The sequence below is a fragment of the Anastrepha obliqua genome, chromosome 2 (assembly GCF_027943255.1).
Source record: "Anastrepha obliqua isolate idAnaObli1 chromosome 2, idAnaObli1_1.0, whole genome shotgun sequence".
NCBI lineage: Eukaryota > Metazoa > Arthropoda > Insecta > Diptera > Tephritidae > Anastrepha > Anastrepha obliqua.
In genome coordinates, this window is record NC_072893.1 from 109,906,661 (window position 1) to 109,934,454 (window position 27,794).

The 27,794-nt window shown below is 34.6% G+C and overlaps 1 protein-coding gene across 3 annotated transcripts in view; it reads right to left on the bottom strand.

The window, feature by feature from the left end:
* The window catches only part of LOC129237352 (nose resistant to fluoxetine protein 6), a 116,146-nt gene extending 91,945 nt beyond the window's left edge, over positions 1-24,201 (bottom strand). Inside the window, exons 1-2 of one of the 3 annotated variants that reach the window (XM_054872040.1) lie at positions 24,139-24,201; positions 14,697-15,315 (exon numbers count right to left, since the gene is read on the bottom strand). In XM_054872040.1, the coding sequence (XP_054728015.1) occupies positions 14,697-15,090 (394 nt within the window). In that variant the 5' untranslated portion in view covers positions 15,091-15,315; positions 24,139-24,201. Of the gene's footprint in view, positions 1-14,696; positions 15,316-23,949 lie in introns of all 3 variants that reach the window. The other 2 variants (XM_054872039.1, XM_054872038.1) reach the window with 2 other exon arrangements.
* Positions 24,202-27,794: the final 3,593 nt, after the last annotated feature.

The following is a 27,794-nucleotide window of genomic DNA, read 5'->3' on the forward strand; positions in this document are numbered from 1 at the left end:
TTGTTACCTGCGAAACTTTATTAGCTGATGAAATCAATTTGGTTTTTTGATTTTAGTTGATCCAGTAATGAGTTCTGAGGGACACCGCAATAAAACTTTTTTATGAGACGTCCGCGAAGATTCGCTGCCACCAACTCATTTCTTCATAAAAATCAATGAAAATTTCACACAATATTCTTTAAATATGACTTTATAATGAAGTAATTTTAAAATTTTGAATAAATCAACTGTGTCGACAAAAAAAATTTCGAAAAATATGCTTGTTTTACACCGAATTAACCATACTACCCCCATAAACTTTGCTGTTGTGTTCCCACCATGGCAATTTGCGTGTGCTTTTTAACCGAGTGGGGGCGTTAAGTCAAACACATTTTTCAACGTAGAGTGTTGACCACCACAGAGCGCATTTGTTTTTACTACAAACTTTTTTCATGGCACAAACACACTAGAGGTTGGCCATTATCGGCAGCGGAGCTAATGATACTTATTAAATTTTTTTTTTATTAATTTTCTATACTCGTATTTTGTGTATACGGTTAGGATCGTAGCCAGGATAATCAAATTACTAATTTGCTGTCAAGCGCCGTAGCCGAAAACGTTTGTCGTAACTGTCAACGTAAACAATTATTTGTATCTAATAATTTGTTCTTACGTCTTAGAATTTTATCCCGCATTCGTAATTTACTTTCCAAGAACCCTTTAAATTATGTAATTCGGCATACAAAATTTTATTTTTCAGTCTCAATTAACTTAAGAATTACGTTGTCTTCCATATTTTAATCGGAAATGCATGGAAATTAGTTCCAAAACTCAATCGAAAGAGTAAACCAAAATAAATTTAGTGAACAAATGTTGGAAAATAACCAGAAAAAGTTATCACATAAAAATGGAAGCAAAGCAAGAAATTGTCAAAAAAATTATTGTGTTGAAGAGCAACACCTCTAGAATTGTGAAGCAGACCAAATTGTCTTCTCAGCAAATATTCCACCTTCATGAGGAGCAGTTGAGCTACTAAAGCAACTGCATCTTCTAAATACTGTGAAGTTATCATATTGGTTTTCACTGTCACCAACACCACTACACAAAGCCTTATTTCTCCACCTCCTGCGCCTCTCTAGTAGTTGGTTTTCTGTTGTTCCGCCAGCCACGCAATTCACTTTTCTTCTCACACCATATCTCTATGAAGGATATTTCGGCGACCTGTTCCCATTTGCTGGCTACGAGCAATGCTGGCAAAAGGAAGGAATAAATTGATGCAGTCTTCACTATACAATCAAGTAAAATCCTTGTTTTAACGTACTTCTTTCTCCATCAGCGGTATTCACAGCAAATGATAATAAAATGCGGACGTTCTCACCACAGTCGGTTCTATGTTACCGGATCGACCCGGATTTATATCCAGCCAAGGACTTCAACAACAGCAATAAAAAGCGGAAAACAAGAACAAGAACGAATAACTTTGAGATTGAATTACATGCCGTGGAGGCGGAAAATGGATTTCCTTAATAAAATTTATTTATCTATAGCTTGTTGGTGTTTAACTGAGCTAAAACTTTGTTAAAAACTTTTCGTAGTTACTAAATTTATCTTGAAACTCAGCTGTTGGGGCTATTTTGAGTTCAAATTCAGATTCAGCAAATCGAAAACCTTTGAAGAAGTGGTTAAAAATTCATGTCGGCCTGTATTTTCTAAACCTTCCATACGTTTTTTCGCTTAAACTCAAGTCTCTTCTTTAATTTTCTCTATATTGAATTTTTTACTAAGAAATTATGTGCCAACAACATTAAACATTAGTCTTGAAGTAAAGGCTTTTACCCCTTATATTTATAATCATGCAGAAGACTCCAGTTGCGATAGATGATTTTGCATACATATATATACAGCTGTTGTCAGCTAATTAGAAACGCTCTCTTTTGATAAACGCTTGATGAGCATAATATTAAACTGTTTAAATTTACCGTTATTTTTTCTCTTAAAATCATTTGCATTGCTTTTGTTACTCTATTTACTGCCCAATGCGCCTAGTTTTGTAGTTGTGTAATTGAAGTACCGTTAATATTATCCAACGCAGTGCATGGGTTACTTAGTTCAAGGTAAATAAACTGAGACGACTAATTAGAAACAGTTGTTCAATGGAAGCATATTCGGCAAGTTGTGTTATTTTAATAGTAATATAATCGACTTTTTGGTATGTATATATTTTAAATTGGTTGTTTAAAAGCAACTAAAATATTCGTCTTCAAGATATGTAATGGGAAAAAGCAGCAGCTGTACACCTGCCCTGCGCAGCTCCATTTTTGACCTTCGTAAAGGTGGAAAGTCGTACAGTGAAATTTCTAAGCAAGTCAAATGCTAAAAAAAAAAATGGTTTTTAACGCCTTAAAGCATATCCAACTTTTTAAGACTGTTGAGAATGTTCCACGTAAGAAAAGGCCCCGGAAAACTTCAGCAGAAATTGACCGCAAGATAGCAATCATCTCCAAAAGAGACCCAAAAAAGACTTCCACTGACATCCAACGGGAAATTCAAGATCAATATAATTTCGAAATATCCAAGAGAACAATTGCTCGGCGTCTGGTCGAATCTGAACTGCATGGCAGAGCAGCACGCAAGAAGCCCCTTCTAACCAAGATACAATGGAGACGGCGAGTAGTCTTTGCGAAATCCCATCGGTCATGGACTCCAAATCAATGGAAATATATCGTTTGGAGCGATGAAACCAAGATAAATCGCATAGGCCCAGATGGTAGAAGGTACGTTCGACGGCCAAGCAACCAAGACTTCAATCCTCGCTACGTTTCACGGGTAGTAAAGCATTGTGGAGCATCAATCATGGTGTGGGGATGTTTCTGGTGAAATGGTGTTGGCCCAATCCATAGGATTGATGGAATTTTAAATAAGGAGAAATACGTCGATATACTAAAAAATGTAATGTTGCCGTGGGCTGAGGAAAATTTGCCTGTTATATGGAAGTTTCAACAGGATAATGATCCAAAGCACACGGCAAAGTTGACGAAACAGTTTTTCGACGAAAATTCCATCAATGTTTTGGAATGGCCATCATCCATCTGGGGTGACGTTAAAAAAGCCGTGAGTGCCAAAAATATCCCAAATATGGATGTCCTTTTTGCCGAAGTAAAAACAGCATGGCAAGCAATACCTGTGGCGCGCTGTCAGAATCTCATTACATCAATGCGCAATCGATGTGAGGCAGTGTTGAAGCAAAAGGGTTATGCAACCAAATACTAACATAATCTTTATGTTGATCTGATAATACATTACTATTTCTAATTAGTTGCCCTATCCAAATCGTGCATGTCACATGCTTTAAAAAAATATATATATTTAATAAAGAATTGCGATTAAATTCTTTTCCACTAGTTTTTAAGTTTATCATATGTTTAAATAAAATTGGCAAACAGTTATGAAAATACGTGTTTAAAAGGAAAATGGAAAATTTATTTTGAAATAAGTGTCGTTTCTAATTAGCTGTCAACAGCTGTATATAGTATTAACAGGATGTATATAGTATTATATATGTGCTGAAAGGTAAAGAAATATTATTTTTGTATTTATTTTAAATAAAATATTTATTTTTCATCCATGACAAGTGAAAAGGATGCAAGTCCCAAGACATTTTGGATCAGCTAGCGAGAATATTTCCCACCTGAGCGCGTTATAGGCTAAAAAAAGGAGTATAATAACGGAGTGTCGTGATATTTCACTACTACTGCGAAGTGTTGTATGTATTATACGAGTATATCTACTTATAGTAATAAATTTAAGAAAATAATTGAATTGAAACTAAAGCTCCACGAAAGATTAATTACCAAACATATTGTCATGTTTATGCTAATTCATGTAAAGCAGATGCAATAAATAATTTTGTAACAAAAAATAAAGTGATAAGAACAATGCTAATAAAATACATAAATATGTTATATGCAAACAGGTACATAAACAAGCAGAATACAATGCTGAGAAAAGAGTACAGTGTAAAATAATACAGTTAACATTTACTTACAATCAGTTCATGATCATTTAACAAGAAATGTGTATACGATACTTCTAGCCAATGTAAGCAAAAGGGCCAATAGGAAAAAAATAAAAGCAACTGATCAAATTTTAGTATGTGCGCCTCCTTGTTATATACATAATGATGTAATAAGAATATTTGTAACGAGCATTTTTAATGGAAGAAATAATCGGTCGGACTGTACAGTTATGAAAATGACTGTTATCCCTCAAGATTACTGCGCTAAACCTTTTTAAGGGTATTCTCCTCGATTACGATGTATTTCAAATTTGCATTGAAAATAAGTATTAAGTATTTAAGTAAATTAAGTATTAAACATTGTCATATTTGGTTATGGTGTGCTATATTATGTTCTGTTATGCTATATTATGTTGTGTTATGTTATGTTATGATATACAATGTTATGTTAAGTTGTCCTATACTTATTTATGTTATGCTAATTTTTGTTATGTTACGTTAATTTTTGTTATGTTCTGTTATGTGTTTTTATGTTATTTTTTGTCTTGTTACGTTAATTTTTGTTATGTTCTGCTATATTACGTTCTGTTATGCTATGTTATGTTAAGTTGTTTTATGTTAATTTATATTATGTTATGTTGTGTTATGTTACGTTAATTTTTGTTATGTTCTGTTATGTTTCGTTCTTTAATTTTTTCTATGTTGTATTATATAATATTGTTATATTATGTTACATTTTGTTATGTTTCTGTTACGCTATTTTCTGTGATGTTCTTTTATGTTCTGTTATGTGTATTCGTTTTTATTCATAATGAATTTCTTTATAAAAAAAAATGAATAACTTTGATTCTTCTTGTGGATTATTTTTATTTGGTCTTTTAATTTTTTTTTGCATCAAGTCGCTAATATGATGTCATGCATATAAATGGCCGCCGCTACAGTTGATTGCCATTTGAGCCCTTTTTATGGCATTTTCCATCACTTTGGCCAAAACTTCCGGCGATAGGTCCTCACATTCTTGACGGATATTGTCTTTAAGAGCTGCAAGAGTCTGAGGCTTGTTGACATAAACCCACGACTTCAAAAAGTCCCACAAAAAGAAGTCTGGAGCGGTCAAATCAGGCGATCTTGCTGGCCAGTGCAAATCGCCAAAACGGGAGATTAGGCGCCCGGGAAATGCATCCTTCAGCATATCGATTGTGGCACGTGCAGTGTGTGCCGTTGCACCGTCCTGTTGGAACCACATGTTTTCCAATCCTAATTCATCAAGTTGCGGCAAAAAGAACTCGTTGATCATTGCTCTGTAGCGCTCACCATTCACAGTAACCGTTTGGCCCGCGACGTCTTCGAAGAAAAAAGGTCAAATGACTCCTCCAGCGAAAACAGCACACCATACAGTGACTTTGAGCGTGTGTAATGGCTCTTCGTGGGTTACACGCGGATTTTCAGTGCCTCAGAAGCGTAAATTTTGTTTATTTACGTACCCGCTAAGATGGAAATGGGCCTCATCACTCATGATTATTTTTGATGAAAAATCATCTTCCTCTTGGTGGTGATTAAGGATGGCTTGAGCGTATGTTAGACACGATTGGCGGTCAGCAGCTAACAGCTGATGCACCGTCTGGACTTTGTACGGAAACATCTTCAAATCGTGTACCAAAATTCGCTGTAAAGACCGTCGACTGATACCCATTTGCGTGGCACGTTGTCTGGTCGATGTCGACGGCGCTTGATGGACATCCTCGGCTGCAGCAGCAATATTCTCTGCAGAACGGCTACTCCGGGGTCTGCCACGCCTGGCAGCATCTCGTGTTGTGCCAGTCTCTTCGAGGCGAGCGGCTAAACGTCGCAGTGTTTCACCAGTAGGCGAGGAAATCTGCGACGAAATTCACGTTTTGCCAAAGTCACCGACCGATTATTGGTCAAATAAATAGTCATCAATATTCCGCGTTCTGGAGCAGTGTAGCGTAACATTGTTTATTAACGTGTATTTCGCATGTGTTTACTACACAAATTTCAAAACAGAACTGACATTAGGGGCCAATCGCAAAATTTATAGCATTTCCTTATAGGAGGATTACTAAGCCACCTGTTATTTGGAAGAAAAAGTTAGGATTTATACCAACCAGTATTGTCACCTACACAAATTGTTTTCCGTGAAGTAGAATAAGAATAAAGACTTCTTATCTAATCAATAAAGTTTCCGAGCCGTTAAATTCCTTCTAACTTTAAAATTCCTCTTAACTTGTTTCGGTTTTCTAAAAAACTGGCAAAGATAAATTTGCAAATGGCCAACGGCAAGATCAAAATAAAAATTTAATTTCGTTCGACTAATTTCTGAATACCGGCAAACAAAATTAGTTGTTCTTTATTTCCATCGTCTTAATTAATTTCACTCCACTTTGAACCCTTCTGTAATTTCAGATCAACTGTTCTAATTCTACTTTTCTTGTTACCATTTTTTCTCGGTCGCTAGCACTAACTTATTTATTTATTTCTTGCTAAAAAAACTCAATTAATATACCCGAAAAAGTTCACTAATGAAATGTGAATGAATTTTTTTTCATAGCTGATTTTTACGAGTAAAATAAAAAAGTAATTTTCTTACTTTGTGAATAGCACAGTTCAATTCATCTCATCGTTTTAACATGACTTTAATTTCTTTCAAATCGGCGTGTTGGTTGAAAAAAATGTCACTAAAATAAATTTAGTTCTTAATTTACTTCTTAAAAATTATAAAAATTAATATATGTACCCAGTCATAATAAAAGTCCCTCAAATTGTTAATGACTTTTATTTTTCATATTTAATTTTTATCGAGTTTAATTATAATTGCAATTAAAAAATGTATGTTTTTGTTGTTGCAACAACATATAATATTACATTCACTGAAAAATTTCGAGAAATTGTATTTGATGGATAGTTCTTGGTCTTAACAAACTTGTGAGCCTTCCATGCCACATTACCGTCTGTGTTGAAGCCCCGAACGACTTGAACTTGTTAGTAAATATAGTATTGTAAATACACTCAGGCCCCGATTTACACGGTAGAAACGTTCTTGGAAAAATAATGCCAAACGAGACACAGAGTTCATACAAAATAGACGGATATATTCAATGAACCTGAAAGCCGCGTAAATGAACCTAAAGAAGTCAAAGAAAAGTCGAAGATATGTGCATTGTAATCGTGTAAAACCAGATATATAAATTTCAATTAAATTTATTTCGGAAAATTAATACGAAACCAATAATTGACAATATTCAATGCTCTGTTCAAAAAATAAGTTTGCAGTTCTCTACCTTCTCGAAGCCTTTCAGCAATTACTTTTCCAGCAAATTTTTCAGCTTTTTCACTATTGTCACCATCAGAACTGATATCTACATCATCTTCGCGGGAAACTTTTGTAGCGCCAATTCCGCAAGATCCGCATCAGGAGTTTCGTCATCCTTTAAAACTCTTCAATATCCAAATCACCAAATCCCTCGCCACCAATAGAATAAGCTACCTATATCTATGATATTGGCAGATACAATACACTCGGAGGTTTGTCATTGCCTACCGAAGGGCGACCGCTATTAGAAAAAACTTTTCTCTATTTTAGTCTTTCACCGAGATTTGAACCTACGTTCTCTCTGAACTCCGAATGGTAGTCACGCCCCAACCCATTCGGCTAAGGCGGCCACATAATACTACACTTGAATTAGTTCTTTGATATTTTTGCAGTTTCAAAATATGTATCTCCACATCTCGTCCTTTATGCGCGTATAAGGTGGATAGTGACCCCTGAATTTCATCAACATTCGCCATATTCAAGTTAAATACATAAATTTTTATCTGCGTCCAGCGTTACGCCAAGTAATAAATTGCAACTTCTTTTTTAGTATTAGCGCAATAATTATTAGATTCATCATATTATTAGATTCATAAATATTAATCCCCCTCACCTAAGTAAGTTAAATATAATTTTGAAAGATTTCAAATGAACTTTGAAATTCATAATAATTGTAAAATGCTCATAGATATGAGTTTGAACTCAATGCGTTTGCCTTCAAATTTCGGAAAGGTTACACACCGTAAAAGAATATAGAAGAATTAAAGTAAAAATACATATTTTGATATTAAAAAAATATATATGTAAATATGTTTGTAAGTATAAAAGAACACACCTAATGTTTATGCTTAATGACCGCTCAAGTTCGAATGAAACAAGAGATGAACAGATACACACAGCAACAGAAAACATTATTAAAAAAAAAACCAAAAGAAGTATTATTGATGCTAATTTTTTGCAAAAATAGATGATGATTAATGATAAATTTTGTAACCTCTTGTGGTCAGCTGCAAATTTAGATACATATACATAACTACATACAAAATGCATTGCAATGTAAAAGAATATGAGCGCAAAAGGCAAATGGGGCATTTTTTTGGGGGCCGAACAAATATACGTAGGTGACTTCTTTCTACAGAATTTCGTGAATTTTTGCCTTCCAGACGAATTTCCAATTTTAGATGTAGTAGCAGTGATGAGTTTTCCACGGAACAGGAATTTCCATCAACGCTCAGCATTTTCCAAATTAGTTTGGGGAAAGTGAAATCCAATATTTTTGTGTAAAATTTGCGCAAATGCTTTAAAACTGTTTTATGGTCGATTTTTAGCTCCTAGGTCATGCTACGCCTACTAACATCCCAGTCAACTTCGATTATTTCTTTGATTCCATCGAAATTTGCGACCTTTTCAACATTATCGGCATTTTCTTTAAGGGGGGAAGCTGGTCTAGAATTTTGAAAAAATCGAAAAATTTTTTTTTGTCTTAAAAGGTGCTTTAGGGTCTTAGAAATAATATACCAAATGAGGGATGCCAGCAAAAATGTCTAAATGCCCAAATTTTTCATTCGACGGCAGTGCCTCGCAGGTATGCCCCGAACGCTACTTACAACTTTAAACGCGTTTTTCTCGAAATCACTTTTTTTAAACTGGCCGAAGACATAACTCGAACAAATCTTTACCGATTCTTACGAAATTTTGACAATACATTCGAAATACCTTTCTCCGGAGACGTACGTAGGATTTTTTATTTATATTACATAGTTTTTTTTTTTAATCAACAATTTTATGTCGTTCTTTATAGTGAAAATTGTAACTTTTTGTTCAAACGTGCACCATTTCGCGAAAAAACAAAATATCGAAAAAATCCTACGTACGTCTCTTTCTGTTGTTATATAGAAACTAAAAAAATTTTATTTTTTGATCCAGGACAAAAATTAAGGAGTTTACGTCTTCGGCAATGGACCCACTAGAAAAAAAGGCGCCTTAGGAGAACTGCTGGACAGCGGCCATTTTGAAATTAATTCAGACGAAAAATTTTGTATTTGTACCATGAAAGCTATATTATTAAACCTATTTCACAGATTTTCGATTGATTCCTTTGTTGAGTCAAAATAAATTCATAAAATATGCCCATTTTTTGCGCTCTAGACCAGCTTCCCCCCTTAACAACAAAAATGCCTGAATGGAATCGACGAAACCAGAATTGCACATAATTAGCTGTTACTTTATCGGCATACATAAACAACAAGGAACAAAAGAACAGTAAAGACTTTTTTAGTGTGAATTGTCACCTTGACAACGAGCATAAACTTTAAATTGTTTGATGGACACTTTACGAGATGTGATCGATACAGACATCTACTGAGAAAATAATGGATTTCTTTTCCACCAAACTAATATTCGATACCATAATTCACAATGGCCAGGATAGCAGGTTATTCTCGCACAGTTATTAATTGCCTCATAGTCAGCCTTTATTTAGTACTCACTTTGTTGACCAAAAATCTAAAATTTTTTTCAAAAGTGCATAATTTCTACAAAATTAGATACATTTCAAACAAATTTCTCCGCCAGTGAAAAGATCTCACTCAATTCTAGTTGTTTTCCATCCTACTAAAATAATCCGTCAAAATTAGGCCTGCTTCTCTTAATGTTGAACTCATAAAATAATCTCACGCTAAATTTTGTGCCACTGCATACACCCAACAACAGTTTTATTTACATTTTACCATTTTGCACTCGAATAGCGAACCTCAGCGATTTTCATTGAAGTTGAAACTACATACGAGTATATGCATACATATACTTATACCTGTGATATTTTTATACGAGCACATCCCACGTGTTTCTCACATACTTATGTAATAGCTGTTGTTAATGCACTTGTACGAGTACATGTACGTGCTCATATAAGCACTTGTATGCCCACAAAGAATATTCTCTATTGAGCTAGGTGAGTGTCACAGCAGCAATCTCGGATCAATAATACGAGTATTACACAAATAATAATTATCTCATAATTAAAAGCAGCACGCGCGCCTTTCATAGAAAAAATATCAATAAAGAATTAAGTAATTAATTTACTCTCTATAACAGCGATTCATTATGAAAACTAATAACCGTTTAGAGTATCGTTAGCCTAATAAAGGGTTATGTTGAATATCGGTTACTGATTTTACAAGGTGATAATTAGAGACAATGAACGTAAAATTAAGTAGCGACCTAAATACTGGCTCGATTAATGCTGAGCTTGATGAATATTCTTCAAATCATAATACGAGTATGTATTAGTTGTTGGTCAGTTTGCGCTACTTTCGAAAGAATCGACTATGTTGGCCTTTTTATTAGGTTTTATTGCAGACGCTTGAGTAAAAATGGAATAGGATGTAGCGTGGACTAAAAATTTCTAAATTAAAATTCTAAATTAGACATTCACCAACATTTGTTTAAATTTCTCATCTGATATTGGATTTCACTCTACTCAATTCTGCAATATTTTGTATTTTAAAGCTTACTAAGAAGAATTTTGATTTATCCAAATGTTAGTGTTGTTTAACTTATTTAGCTGATAGCTTCAGGTTCAACGTTTCCATATTTTATCTTCATATGCTTTCGCAATCTAGTTATTAGTCGATTTTGCGAGAATCTTCTGTACTAATTAGTCTACTAAAATAAACCGGCGTGTTTAATTCAACATCTTTCGTGATATTTATTGTTTAAATTAGTTTTGCTACACTTTTGCCAAGATTTAGAAAAGTAGTTTTTCAGTTTTTAATAGATTTGTTTTATTTTGAGTTGTCATAACGGTCAACTTTATCATTCTTGTCAAACATGCTGGCATTTTTTCAAGAAAAATTGGCAAATCATCATGAATCGACACACACAAAAAATAACAAGCGAGTAAACTCAAGCAAATCTAAGATCAGTTCCACATTTAAGAAAAACAATTTGTTAATTTTACCAAAATAAAACTTATTTGAGCTCTAGACAAAAAAAATATAAATCAAGAAAGTGCAATTTGATCTTCATGTCTAGTAGTTTAACTACAGGGTGGGCCATAGAGCGTTTGCTTTTTGAACCACCTATTTTTTTGAGAATGGTAACACAAATGACATGTCAAATGTGTTCATAATTTACTTAAAGGTTTGACATTTACGAAATGGGACGCTATACGCTTGAACAAAATTGGGAAATATTGAAAACCTATTTCCAAAGTTGTGAGTCTTCTTCTTCTTTTCTGATTTTTACATCGGTGGCTACGTCAATAAGCAAAATTTTCGGATTTGGGGCACAGAAAATCCACACGTTACTGTAGAGAAGCAAATGCATCCACAACGAGTCGCTGTTTGGTGCGGTTTTTGGTCTGGCGGCATCATCGGGCCATTTTTTTTTCGAAAATGAGCGAGGAGCCGCGGTTACAGTAAATGGCGAGCGTTACCGTGACATGCTCAACGAGTTGTTTCCAAAAATTGAAGAGGATGACATGAACGACATTTGGTTTCAACAAGACGGTGCAACTTGTCACACTGCCAAAGTTACACTCGAACTTTTGACTACCGTTTTTCAAAACCGAATAAGCCGAAATTCCGATATCAATTGGCCGCCTCGGAGCTGTGATTTAAGCCCGTTGGACTATTTTTTGTGGGGAGCCGTTAAGGACAAATGCTATGCGAATTATACAGAAACGATTGATGCTTTAAAACACGAAATCGAAGTTGCCATTCATGAAATTAGAGCCCAAACAATCGAAAATGTGCTTAAAAATTGAGTTGATCGAATGGCCAGTCGTGGCAATCATTTGAACGATATTATTTTTTATTCATAAATGGCAACGTTCAATCTTCAAAATAAAAAAAAACGTTTGAAAAAATATTGATAAGTTTTTTTTTTATAGCCGATTCAAAAAGGCAAATTTTACATGACCCACCCTGTAGAATGGTATTCAATATCAGTTTTTTTGTGTTTTAGTCCTATACTGCCTTTCAAATGGCTCATACGAAAGCTGCTGGAAAATAGTAATTTCGGCGCAAAGAACCAGCCTAGCTTTTAGAGAAATATACGAGTACACGAGTAATTAGCTTTACGAATGGTGCTGGTACGGACTTTAAAGACCCATATACAAGCCAAATTTTATTCAATAGCTTCGCGCGTTCAAAGCTAGAATATGCTTCATTAATCTGTACTCCGATAGATTGAAAGAGTGCAGCGAAGTTTCATACGCTTCGTCTTTAACCTCTTCATTTCACTGCTACCTTGTCATCTTATACATAGCGGCAGTGTACGCTTATAAGCAGTGAGTTCATCAAGAGAGAGAGAGAGAGGGCATCTAGGAGAGTTATTCAATCGCTATTCTTTATTTATGATATTGTTGTCGGTATTTCGATTGTCCGAAACTTGTTGAACATTTATGTAAGCTTCAATGCCCTACCCAGAACATTATGTTATCAGTACGCTTCCACATCAAGTAAATTAAAGCTAACTATGATATTATAACTTACGCCTTTATTGAACTCAATTAAATTTTCAGTAGCCCTCACATCGGCCGGGATTAGCCTACGTATCCTCTGGGTAGCTTCCGAACACCCGTTCGGGAGTGAGCTAACGTGAGAAGGCGAAACATTCCAGGATAGCTGGTTGTGCGTTGGGTTTGGGACCCGCCACTTAAAAATCCCCCCCCAATGAAAAATTTAAAAAAGCCTCGGATTCAATAATGTTTGCTGTTATTTAAAAGGCTGATTATTTTTAATACCACAAGATTTGCATAAACTTTGAGTATGCACTCATTGGGATGGAGTGATTTCTTTCGCTGATTTCAGTTAAAAGTTCTTTCTCGCCCATAGAATGAAATATAATTATTTTTAGAAATTATGGTCGAGCTTAATGTCGGCCGCCGTAGCCGAATGGGTTGGTGCGAGATTACCATTCGGAATTCACAGAGAGATCGTTGGTTCGAATCTCGGTGGAAGCAAAATTAATAAAACATTTTTCTAATAGCGGTCGCCCCTCGGCAGGCAATGGCAAACCTCCGAGAGTATTTCTGCCATGAAATAACAAAACATTTGCCGTTCGAAGTAGAATTAAAACTTCATTTGTGGAACAACATCAACACGCACGCCTCAAATAGATGGAGGAGCTCAGCCAAACACCTAACACAGGTATGCGCGCCAACTATTTTTTTTTTACCACGAGTATATTTCCCCCCTCACAGATCTCTATTTTTATCTAAGCTGGAACCCAATTACTTACAAGCCTTACCTTTAAATATTTTCTTTAACTCATTTTGTACCTCTATTATTACATAATTTAGTAATTATAGGCATAGTGAATGAAATGAAATGAAAAAGAATTAAAAAAAATTGTTTACATATTTTTTTCAACGAGAAGTGCCTGGTTCCTAGTGAGTAGTTGTACGTAAGTGCCATAAAGTAAGAAGGCACTTTGTTCTTTTTTCATTATTTTTCTTTTTTTATATTTACAGAAATATCACTTCCCTACATACATATATACATATGTAAACATGTGTAGCTACTTGAACATAGGCGCAGACTATGAATAAAAGTATTTTTAACTCTCTTGTAACTATATATTTGAGTGCAAATACGCCACAGAGTAATACGAGTACGAGTACAGTGAATAATTTTTGCGCTTTCAGACGTGTTTGAAGTTCCCAATTAAGTAAAATAGTTTTTTGGGTTTTTTTGTCTACCTACTTTATTGTTTGGTAATTGCTGTGGATACAACGGTCAGTGTCGATGATGAAATTTTGTGTGCGAAGAAATTTTAAAATTATTTTCAAGTTAAATATGTGCATGCCAATACGTATATAGCTGCATATGTATATACATATGTATGTATGTACGATAAATGAGCCGCACTGACCAATATTTGGGTGTGCGAAACGCGCGCTTGAGAATTTGGTAGTAAGGTTTAGGTCTTCACCATCAATGCGCGGCTAAAATTGATACTATCATGATTTTGCAAAAATACAAGAGTGGAAAGGAAAGAAAGAAATGTAAATATATATATGTATATGTATGTGTAAGAGAGTCAGAAAAAAGTTAATATTGACAAGTTCAGCCAGTCACTCAAATTTAAGTGCAGTTATGTATGTACGTATGTATGTGAGTGTCATGGCACACATAAAAGTTAGCGGCTTGGCCTGCATAAGTTTGGCCAAAAAAAATCTGCGCATTGAAGGTCGCTGTCAAACCAGTGCGCACCTGGATATTTGCCTTTTTATTAATAACTACATCGGAAAGTACATAAATCCACACATGCATATACATATACATGCAAATGGAGTGTTATCTAACATTTTATTAAAGTGTATGCAGGCTGTCGTACTGAATAATTCGAGTAAATCTTACTCACCTCGCTCATCCTCCTCCACGTCGGCCGCGTCCTGCAAGTGGCTCAGCGTCAAGTTCGCTGTTGCCGGCATTGGTATGTGTGTGCGCCCGGTTAAATTGCTTTCCAACGTGTTGTACTCGATGACATCTGCATCGGCGAACAATTTCAGACTGTAATTGACCTTATCCTCGAAAATGGATGCAATTTTATTCTCCAATTTGCTGGCCGTCTTGTCACTTGATTCACCTGCGCCGGTGGGGAAGTTGTCATTCAAATTGCAATTGTCCTTCAACGAACAAGTCGGATTAGCCGTTTCAGCTGTGTTGAGCGCATGCGCGCTGCTGTCGCTCCGTGTGATTAGTGTGAGCAGCAGAAGGTGTGCACCCACAAAGTAGGATGTAATTTTCGGACGCATTTTTTGTTGTGTTTTATTTTGTTTTTTGTATGCACTCTTTTTTGGATGGTTGAGTTTTTATTCGTTACGATTTTTGTTTAATTAAAAAGTGTTTTTATTCTTTGTTACATCATAAAAGTAGGTAATTTATGTGGTTGTGGTAGTTTAGTCGCTTTTAGCAAGTGTTCGTAGTTATTTTTGGTTTCCTCAATAGGTTCGTTTTTAAGTTTTAAGTATATGTAAATTCTGTTTTATCAGAAATAAGAAAGTTAGATGATATAAAATTTGTTATCGTTAAATTTGATATTTTTTTGATTATTTTATTTAATAATATGCACTACTAATTCGACAAACGCAGCTGATAAAGCCGGTTAGACTAATTGAAAAGAAAAATGAATAAAATTCGTAAATGAAACCTGTGATAGTTTTAGATTGTTATAACTCAGCAGCTGCAAAAATATTTAGTAAGGCTTGCCATCTCATCGCCTTTTAAAAAATATTACCGAAATTCCATCTAGTTGTTAAGACGAATCGCGAAATTTGTCGTCACAAATAATTTTTGACTCAGCTGCTAACACATGGGCTGAAAAGTCCCAGGCCTGACACATTATTATTATTATTTTATTATTATTATTATTTATTGTTCGACTTTTTTAAAATAAACATTACATTTCATTTTTAATCATTAACATTAGAACGTACGACAGTGACACTAGGTCGTTTGTCGGAAGAAAAAAGAAAAAAAAAAACAAAATTCTTACATTTTACATATGTTACTATGGTACTATGTGTTAAATTCGCTTAAAATTAATTTTCTATATTCTATAGCACCAGTGATGAACTTAAATAAGTTATTATATCCAGAAGGGCCATACCATTTAAAATGTCTATGGTTCATCTCGGTTTAAACTATATTTTCCAAAAAATCTTTGACGAATTCTTTTAAGTATCGGGCATTTTCCTAAGAAATGTGTGATGTCTTCTAATTCATTTAAGTTACATAAAGTGCAATTTAAGTCCCTTTGGCTTCCCAAGTATATTAAATCACATCTGCCTTTCTAATCCACATAATTTTATAGATCCCAGTATTATCGTTTAAATAGCTTCTGGCGTTGTTATGGTCTAATTCCTTATATAATCGGGTGCTTTGGTGTGCCCTTTCCCATAAAGTTCGAATATTCGAATCATTTTCTATTATTGAAATTATATTTCTATTCCACTCTCTTTTATTTGAAGTGCCCCAGTTACCTGTTATATTTAACTTTTGTGCCAGATTACTAATTTCTTCAACCCAAAATATCTATTTTTCTAAATTCTTTTTTGGTAGTATATGAGGCAATCTATTATCATCATATTCAAATAACGTTTTGAATATATATTTTAAGTGAAGCTGCAGTGTATACAAATGAAAGCTTGGAACATTTGTCTCCAAGAGAATGCAATAAGATGGCGTATTACTCGGGAGATGAAGTACCCTTTTTAAAAAATAAAGTTGAATTTTGTCTACTTCTTCAAACAACGAGTTTCCCCATACCTGAGCAGCATAACTCTGGATTGCTCTAGTCACCGCTAAAAACAGTTTCCATTTTGCCGACAACTTAATTTTATTTTTACTAAGAAATGTGCGCCAAGTTGCATTTATGCTATTTTTCGCTAGAACATTTCTATTTTCTATATGTTGCTTGAAACTGAGTTTTGATGTTAGCTTTACACCCAAGTAATTATATTCTTTCGTTATTGGTATAACTTCGACGTGAAAAAACCACTTTTCTTTTTCTGCTATTCTACCGCCTCTCCGAAAAATCATTATAGCTGATTTAGATAAGTTTACTTGCATATTCCACTAATCGCAGTATTTTTCTAAGTTGCTTATCATTTTTTGAAGAGCACTTACCTCATCTGCCAATATGACGATATCGTCAGCATATAATAGCAATAACTCATCTATAAAGAGTCCCCCCTCCAAGCAGTCGTGCAGGTCATTCAAGTAAAGAGCAAAGAGCAAAGGTGAAAGTAGGCACCCTTGCTTTACTCCTGACGATATTTTGAATTTTTCACTCATTTCATCTCCTACTTTTACTATCGAACATGTATTTGTGGAATAACTTTCAATAAAGTTTGCCATTTTGGTGGAGATTCCTATTTCATGAAGCTTGTAGAGCAATAGTTGTCTAGGGACAGTATCAAAAGCGGCTTTAAAGTCCACAAAAAACGCGTACACTTTTTTCTTCTCCCTAAACTTAATATGGACTATTGCTGCTAGGTTATATATGTTATCTACAGTTGAATGTCGCTTTCTGAAACCTGCTTGAAATTCTGTTATAATATTTTTATTTTCTACCCAGCTTGTGAGTCGCTCATTTAAAATGCCCATCATTATCTTTGCAACACAATTCATGAATGAGATACCTCTATAATTGGAGGGAGATTTCCTATCGCCTTTTTTAAAAAGCGGATATATCAGACTTGTTTCGAAATATTCAGATACTTGGCCCATATTATATAGCCTATTAAAAACGTTTGCCAACTCAACAAGAAACCGGTCATCGGCAAGTACCAGGCCTGACACATAGATGGTACTGGTTTTATTCCATTCCCTCTTTTTTCAGTTAGTACTAATCTTAAAATGACAGCTGTTAAGATTTCATGATATTCTATTCATTAGTTCGAGAGTTATTGTGCTAAGAGTGACGTAACTTTTGTTATTTTCAAAATAATGGATGAAAAAGAATTTGGTGTTTGTTTCGCGAAGCCGTGGGGGGACTTTGCCTCATCAGAAACAACAAAAATATGATGGTTTGCTGACTTCAAACGTCGTCGTAGAGGCACCGATGATGTACAGCGCAGTCGGCGTCCAAATGAGACCGAAACGCCAGAACAACATAAAATCCTTTTGAATGATCGAAAAGTGAAGTTGCGTGAGTTAGCTGGCATCGTACTTGGTTGGCTTTATATTGCATGAGCATTTGAGTATGTGGGTACCAAGAGAAGCCATACGTAAGAGGATCGATACTTCCATATAAATTTTTTTATGTCAGGCTAAAGAAGCGTGCTGGAAAATTTGAGCCGTTTCGACTGCTGGCCTAGACACCGGGACATAGAAGGAATTTGTGGATATACACCATTTTTGGAACTTCGGTCAAATATCTCAGCATATTGGGTAGGGTTGAATTTAGATCCAAAAACCTGAAGATGGATGTAAAACGAAAAGATGGTGTGAAAAAAATTTTCCGGATTGCAAGTTTGGGGATTCCCGTCTCTTTTCCTGAATCCTATTTCCGACAACTCGTGTCCCGACAACCTGTATCCCGACAGATATTTTCCCGAATCTAATTTACCGACAACATTTTTCCCGAAAATGCAAGTCCCGACAATTAGAAAATAATAATAAATAGTAAAAGGAGTCCATCAAAAAGCAATATTGTGTGCCAATAACGTTAGATATGAGGAAACAATGCCAGAATTTTTGTATTCTTCATATTGTAAAACAATGGACCGCAAGCGATTTTGGACTTCTATCCATTTTTTTTGGTACCGCTTTTACAGATCGCCCTAAGTTCAGCTATCATAATTTCAACATCCGCCTGTTCTTTTAGGAACTCTTTTGAAGCTGAATATAAGTCTGGATGATGCTTCCCACAAGTAGACAAAAACGATTGTACCATCCTTCACTTGCATTATTTGTCTTGTGGTGCCCATCTCGTGCAAACTTATACTGGTTCCATGTCGAAACTGGATCAAATTACAAGTTTATAAAAAAACTTGAGGTTTGTTATATTGTTACTATGACAACACTAAAGAATCATATGATATAAAATTGTCTAAACAAAGAAAAACACATTTGTCGGGAAAAATATCTGTCGGGAAACCGGTTGTTGGGAAGAAGGATTTCGGGAAAAAGGGTGGCTACCAAGTTTGGGATATGACATATATACATACGCACTTAAAAGTGCTGGGTCCCGTTGGTGGAGATGTGAAAGGAAGATTTTGATATGAATAAAATAATTTTGTGGACATCGAAAAAAAAAAAAAATTGGAAATGCCTGCGATAAAGTTTTTTATACATATATATTTTTTCCAAATTTTATTTATTTAGTAAAACTGTATTTTTAATATCAAAAACAATTGCAGATTTATAAGTACTGGAGAACCTACCTATTGCCCAACTGACGTAAAGAAAATTCCTGATGTGATCGATTTCTGCATAACCAAAAACATAAGCCATAACCAATTGACAATTCAGTCGTGCTATGAACTTTCTTCGGACCACTCGCCAATACTAGTTGAATATGTAAGTTATATTAAATCTATAGATACATATTTTCGCATACTATATTGACGATCAACTTATATCAAATGTGATATTAAAAGCGCAACTTGACATTGGATATGCCATTATCCATTTTAATGACGTAATACTAGAAGCAGGGATCAGATCGGCACCCAAGCAAGCAAATAGAACAAATACACCAAGAACTGACATTACTATTAAAAAGCAAATTATAGAAAAAAGAAAGTTAAGAAAAAGATGGCAAAAAACAAGATCACCTGACGACAAAAGAAAACTAAACTTAGCTACAAAAATTCTGAAAGATACCTTAAATAAGAGAAATAACAAAGAAATCGAAAACTATTTCAAGAATCTGACTCCCTATCAAGATACAAACTACTCTTTATGGAAATGTACTAAAAAATTAAAAACTCAAATAAAACATCAACCACCACTAAAAAAAGATGACAATTCATGGGCTTCTTCGAAAAAGTTCTATCTATTCTATGGCGAAAAAAAGAAAATCAACAACCAAAACAACTTCCACTATGATTTTACAAAAATAAAAAGCACGAATACACACGAAATAATAGCTTGCATCAAAAAAGGAATAAAACATAAAAAAGCACCCGGATATGACATGATAAAGCGGAGCTACCAACCAAGGCATATAGGTATACTTGCGAAACGTTTTTAATGCAATGTTTCGCTTACAATACTTTCCGAAGCTCTGGAACGTGGCAGAGATTATTGCATTGCCAAAACCGGGTAAAGATCCAACTACCGTCTCATCATATAGACCAATAACCAATTATTACCGACAATATCTAAAATTGCTGAAAAATTACTGCATAATCGAATAAGCCAACTTCTAGATCAAAAATGTATAATACCGGATCATCAATTTGGATTTAGAAAAAAACATTCGACTATTCAACAGATCCATAGAATTACAAATAAAATCTAATCAGACCTTGAAAACAACCGATACTGTGCCGCAGTATTTTTGGACGTAGCTAAAGCGTTTGACAAAGTGTTGTACAAATACGAGTACTTACTCCACAAAATAAAAAGAATGCTACCTTTTGACTACTATACTACAAAAAAAAAAAAAAAAAAAAAAAAATAGTATATCTCATCATAAAAAGCTAGCTAACCGACCGAAGCTCCTATATTAAATATGACAATCAATGTTCAGATATTCATCAAATAACTGCTGGAGTTCCGCAAAGAAGCGTTCTTGGCTCTCTACTATACGTTTTATTCACCGCAGATATACCACCTCCTAACGAAACTAATTCTTCAATTGCTACGTTCGCAGATGATACAATAATATTAGCATCAGACAAAAGCTTAATTATCGCTACTGAAAAACTGCATCGCAAACGCAGTTAAGGAATGGTTTGATAACTGGTGCCTAAAAATAAATGAAGACAAAATCGTACAGGTTATATTTACTAACAAAACTAAATTTACCGCAGTTCCAGTTAAAATAAATGATAAAGCAATTACAATAGAATCAACTACTGAATATCTGGGAATTCACTTGGACTGCAAACTAATTTGGAATCACCACTTAAAGCAAAAGGTCAAACAAATAAAAGAAAAACTTCGACAACTTCATTGGTTAGACTGCTCTAAATCCAGACTCACTATAAAGAACAAACTGTTAGTGTACGAAACTATGATTAAACCATTCTGGCTATATGGACTACAGGTGTGGGAACGGCTAAAAAAAACTCATATAGAAAAACTCCAACGACAGCAATCTAAGATTCTTCTAATCTTGGCCATGTCTGACAGGTACACGAAAAATGATAACATCCACAGGACTTTTAATATAACAAGAGTAGACGAAGACGAAATCAAAAAGATAACAACAAGGCACTTTGAAAAAATACACACACACAGTAATGCAGATATCAACAAACTTCTTGAAAGAGAAAGAAATGCAAAAAGGCGTTTAAAGAGAACCCGACCAAGCGACCTAGTATGATAAATGCTAAAAAACCATAAATATGTAAAAAACAAATAATTAAAAATAGTTAAAATAGTTGTAAAATGTAATCATGTAAAGTGAAACTTGTATTGTATTATTGTATATTATTTCGTTTATTTTAATTTTATCGCTTTTGACACTGGCCATTAAGCGATGTATACAATTCCTGACCAAATTGTTGAACAACATACTTAATGTCAATGGACAGATGTATAAAATAAATGGGGACTATAAAAATAAAAATATAAAAAAAAATTTCAGGTTGAAAATTTGTGAGATATTTCCGTTTTTATTTTGCCTACTGTAACTTTACAAAGGGTGAACAGATTGGGAGCACTTTTTCCAATAGGGTTTTTTTGACAGGTCACGTGTGACTACTCTCAAACTAAATACACATTTCTTTTCAGTATTCGTTGAAATTTCATCAAGGAAAGGCTTACGCCCCAGCAATGTTTACAAATCGTATCACGAAAATCGACGCTCGGTGAAAAGTGTTCATCGCACGCTCAGGCCAACTTATGATGTACAGCGATTAGGCGCATTTTTAGATTAAAGGCTACGAAATTGCCGTATATGGGCTGAAGACCAACTCGAAGCCATTACATCCTTTGAAAAACACCGTTTGGTGCGGCCTATGGGCTGGAGGAATCATTGGCCCATATTTCTTCAATAAACGAGGGTGGTGCCAATGTAACAGTAAATGGCGAACGCTATCGCGTCATGATCAACAACTTTTCGATGCCGGAAATTGAAGTCTGTGATCTCCATAACATTTGGTTTTAACAAGACGGTGCTGCTAATGAAACAATGGATTTACTGCGTCGTCGTTTTGGTGAGCAATTTATCTCTCGTCTCGGACCACTGGATTGGCCACCAAGATCGTGTTATATCACACCTTTGAACTTTTATGTGTGGGGGTATGTAAAGTCTAAATGCTTTGCGGATAAACCAGCTTCGATTGAGGCATTTGAAGCCAACATTACTAAAGTTATTCACGAGATATCGACCAAAGTCCTCCTGCGTGTCATTTCAAAATAGGTAGGAAGGCCGAATTACGGCGCAGTTGCGGCCAACATTTGAAAGAGATTATCTTTAAAAAATAAATGCCATGAAGGGTTCTACACAAAAATAATAGATTGCCTAATCAATTTGAATTTTCGTTGCTTTATTTCAATTTAAAAGCCGATACCTCTAAATCGATAGCTCTTTACTAAGATTTCAATATGATTAAAATAATTTTTGACACATTTTTTTTTATTTATATTGTATTCTTTTAAATTTGATTTATTGCTCAACATTTAACAAAGCTATAGTTTTTATAATTGAATTTAGTTTTTTAATTAAATTTGAATTTAGTACTTCTCATCTTTAAATATATTTTTGAATGTGTGTAAATTATTTTCGAAATATAATATTTTAAATGCGCTGCTTCTTTTTTTAGCAGAAAAATATTATATTAATTTGGAATTCTATGTTGCATTGAATTTTGAAGAGTTCCATAGAATTCTACGTAGAAATTTTAAATTCTTGTTTTTATAATTTTTAGTAATATCATTTTAGTAATGAAAATACCGAAAAGACGAAGAACGAAAGCTTGCCAGTGTGAAACATAAAATGTTTTTTTTTTAGTTTTTTTGTTTTTTAATTTATTAATTTTTTGAACAATTTTTGTTAAGTTTCTAATAACTTATTTTTGAATGCCGTTTTTAAATTATAAAACTCTTTTATTCTAATTTTAATAAATATTTATTTTGTTATTGCCTGTGAAGATACGTATCTGAGTTCGTGATTACTACCAAATAACGGCGAATTGATGAAAAATTTTATAAATTTGCCCAAGGGTTCATTAAATTTGTTGGAGATTATCTCAGCATACGAGCAAAAACAGGCTAATACAAAAATTGTTTTATATAAATTTTTCATATTTGTTTTTTTTTTAATTTTAGATTTGAAAAGGGGACATATATTTACAAAAAAAATGGCTACAAAAGCAAAGCATTTGTTAAAAATACTTTTAATGATTTTTTTAATTAAGATTAGTAATTTTTCCTTTCTGATACTTTAGCGGATTTTTTTAGTTTATGGCATTTTATATTATACATTGGATGAGGTAAGGTCCACTGGAATAAATATTTATTTTTAAAGTAGAACATTCAGGTTTTTTGCAACCAATACATTTTTTACACATTTAAAAAAATTTAATTTTTGAAGTTCAAATAACCGTTAGATTTAACAACCGCAATATTGTGTAGGCTATTTTTTTAATTCTTCATATTTTTTATTTGCACCTTTTTTTATTATTCTGTACAGTATTTTAAAACAATTTCAAAATTTATGCACACCAAGTGACAAATAATATTTGTTTTTTTGTTTTTGTTGTTTAGTATTTTAGTTAGTAACAAAATTGGCACAAACTCTTTCGGTTGCATTTGTATGTTTATATTAAATTTATTTCACTTGAGCACCTTTACCATTGGTTTCTTTTAATTCCCATTAATATTTTAAAGCCTATCTGCGCTAAAATTTTTTTTTTATCAAAAACATTCAGTTTTTAAAATTCATATATCTCGAGGTTGTGTTTTGGCTAAAAAATGTAGCACAACATGCATACATATACACGCACTTGTTAAATTTTTTTCTTTTTCGTAAAACTTTCATAACTCGCCTTTGACTTGCGAAATTTGGGGGTTGCGAAACCCATCAAAAATTAAAAATCGCTTCACGCAATCTCAGTGCAACGTTTTCTGTGTTCTACACTTCACTGAATTCACTACAAAAAATTCTACTTTCAAACAAACACCTTTTTTACGTCACAGTCGTGGACCGTGGATCCCAATTAAATCGACCGCCAAGACGAAACGTTCAAATCGTACTGAATGGCCAAGTTGCGGCTATCGCCCCTAAGCCAACTTCTGTGCAGCTTCGTATAAAGCGACGCAGCGCAGCTTGACTCGACTTTTGATAAATGAAGTACCAGCAAAAGTCCGGGTCGGCAGCGCTGTAAATAAATGAAGTAATCTATTGAAAAAAGCAAAGCAAACACACGAAAAAGCACACAAAATGTAAAAACAAAGTCAGCTGGCACAAAGTCAAAGGCAGCAGAGCTCACAATGCAAAAACAAGCCGCTGAGGTGATCGCAGCGTTTGTGGTATTTTTGTGAACTTTTTAATTTTAATTTTTTTGCTTTACTACTTCGTAAATTTTGCAGTGCTCATTAAGTTTATTAGCAGTTCGCCGTTAACAGCGGTGCTGGTGACTAAGTTCACTTGTTGTTAACCAAGTTTGTGATTGCGTTGATATTGACGCACTGACGTTGACAGCGCAAAGCTTTTGAGTTTGTGCTGTTACGCGTTTGTGCGATTTTTCTTTTTTACAGACGATTAATTATTCTGAGACGTCAGCATCAGTGATTTTGGATCGTGCATTGCATGCTAGATCGAATTTTCAAACAATATGTTATTGATAATTTGCAAAAAAAAAAAAAAAAAAAATAACAACAACAAAAAACAAATTAATAAACTGCAGCATTTTTATGTTTCAAATTTTTCGGTAATCGCTGCCTTGGTAGCCCTTCATAATGCACTCAAGTGCTATAGTCTCCTCGTTTGGCTTCTAAATACAGTAGATTCAGTTATCTAAATACAGTCGATTCTGTTTTTATGCGGTTTTGAAATAGTGCGGTTTTTTTAATTAAAAAATGCATGTCGACCTATCGGGAATTGTACATATGTATAAACAAGATTCTAAACCAGCTCAGCAAAAACTCATCACAGATTATATCAAAAATGCTAACCCTACAAGTATGGAACCGCCTGCATCAACATCCAGATCAGACGTGTACATTTCCTCAAGTGACGGAAGTGATTTTACGCCAAATCCTAAACGAATGTGCAACATGCGGGTATTGTCTGATTCTGTTTCTGACGATGTAAATTTATTTTTCGATTCTGACGTTTCTTAAATAAAGATATAATTTTCAAAAATACAATTTTTTGTTTATCCGATTTTATTTAATTATTTCAGATTCATGCGGTCTATAGAACGTATCTATAGTTATAATATGGGGCTGGTACTCTTTTTTTATGTGATTTTATTACATCATATTATTTCAGATTTATGCGGTGCTTAGCACTTTTGAAACGTATCTATAGTTTTACTATAGAACTGGTACCTTTTTTTATGCTGTTTTTTGCGGAACGTATATACCGCATAAAAACAGAATCTACTGTATTTATGAACATTTTCAAAGTGCTGCAACTGGGGTTGATAACCTTTCACGTTTGGTTGGCAGGGAGGACCTCATTCAAGTCGCATTGAAGATGGCAAGTTTTTGACGTGATAACGTCTTAAAATTCGATTCTCATGCGTCGTTATCTTGCTCATGCGTCGTTACCTAGCTTGAACTCCAAGCGAGAGCGCGGAACGAACGACAAAGAGGCACAATCGGCTCTCGCATTCGGCAACGTTCGACATCTGGCTCTCTTCTACTTGATTGAGCATATATATGTATGTATATGCGCATATGTATATAAATTCACATATTTGTATTTGCATATGCCTGCTTCCTGTGTGCATGGTAATGAACCATTTCTCTGTTGAGAATAGGACGATGAGATGAGAGGAAAAATAGGAAATATGAAAGGGAGTGTTTCGAGTGTAATGTATCTTGAAAAAGGCAAATCGATGATGTTGTCTCTTAGTGTTGTTGACTTATTAACGTCTGATGGACCATTTTTCACGTTTTCCATTTGCCTCCTTTTCTATATCCATACAAAATATCTATCAAACAAATAAAATTAAAATTTTCTGTTGAAAATTGCAACCATTACATCAGTATTTTCTTATGACGTTGTCACGTTAAACTATCGTCAGTAAACCGACTTAACAGACAACCTCTTTTTTATTTTCTTAGCGATAAGCTGCAGTTTGACCCAAGCCTATTGTCTATCGTTGTCTTTATATACTTATATATTGACGTCCGTTATTGGGTGTTTGGCCGATATTGCTTCACAAATGGGGCGCCCTACAAGTTTTATGCCGTCTTCAAATGGTAGATGGGCTTTTATGAAAACTTTTTGAGGGCAGAAAAGAAGATTTCCCATTGCCTGTTCAGGGGTGACCATTATTAGAAAAACTTTTTTTATCATTGTGTATTTCTATGCCTGTGTTTCGAAGGGTAGTTACGCACCAACCCAACAGCGGCCAAACAGCAAGAAAATTGAGCTAGGAGTTACCGTTAATACCGTTAATTTAAAATTCTGCGTTAATGGTAATCAATTAAAAATACCTCAAACTTTGTTTTATTTAGCAACTCATCAATTCCAGCGCTGGGTATTCCAGAGTGGCTGGGTAAGTGAGAGCTGCAGCCCTAGTATTTCCTTGTTTGTAGATGACATCACTTTTCCTCTCCCGAAGCCTTCTCTGGTTATACTCAGTAGGGTACGCAGGGCTGACTGCTATAAATATATGAAGCGGTGTCAGCTCAAGCATCACCTCCATCGCAGCTGTAGGGCAGGACCAACGAGAGATTGATTATTGATGCCCATGCGAGCGCTCCATATATCCCCATTGGACTTATTATCATGATGTACATTCATCTTAGGATTCCTGTGCAACAGCCGCTAGACGTTTGCAGATCATGAGAGTCTTTGTTGCTTTGGACAAGATTGTTTCAGCATGCCTGTGTTAGCTAAGCTTGTACCAGTACCAGGTACTTAACTTCGCTCATCTCTTTCATTCCTGCTAAAACTCTTTTCCTGGTGAAAGGAATGGTGACTGTTTTGCAAGCACACCATCTTTTTGTCAGGATTTAAAGCTCTTTGCAGTATATCGCAAAGAGTGCGAACTTGCCTCACGCTATAATTACAACGTCATCCGCGTATCCCTGGCAGCGCATTCCATTGCTTGTCAGTAAGTGAAGCAGATCATCTACTACTAGGCTCCACAGGAGGAGTCATAAGTTTCTTATTCAAAGATACAAATGTATCTGTTGACAACCAGGCGCGTCTTCATATAACGGTGATTGTAAAAGTAGTAAGAAGTGGGATATTTATGTGAGTAAGGAATAAAATTTCATAGAATGTCTTCTTCTTTCTTAATTGGCGCGATAACCGCTTACGCGATTTTGGCCGAGCTTAAGGGGGGGGGTAGGGTCACAAAATCGAAATTTTTTTCTTCACTCATCTTATAGTAAATCATTTCAAGAATGTTGTGTCAAAATTTTAAGTGGATCGGAGCAGAACTCTCAAAGTTATAGCCTTTGTAGGCACTCTACCTCGAATGCGGAGCATCGATAATTTTTCAGAGTCATTTTTTCAAACGCGTGTTTCCCGAAACGACTTCTTAGAAGTCGGTGCCAATCACAACTCCGAAACTATTCAACCGATTCTTTTCAAATTTGGCACACGTTTTCTAAATCAAAAATACCTCCCCCCCCCCACTGTTTTTTAAAAATT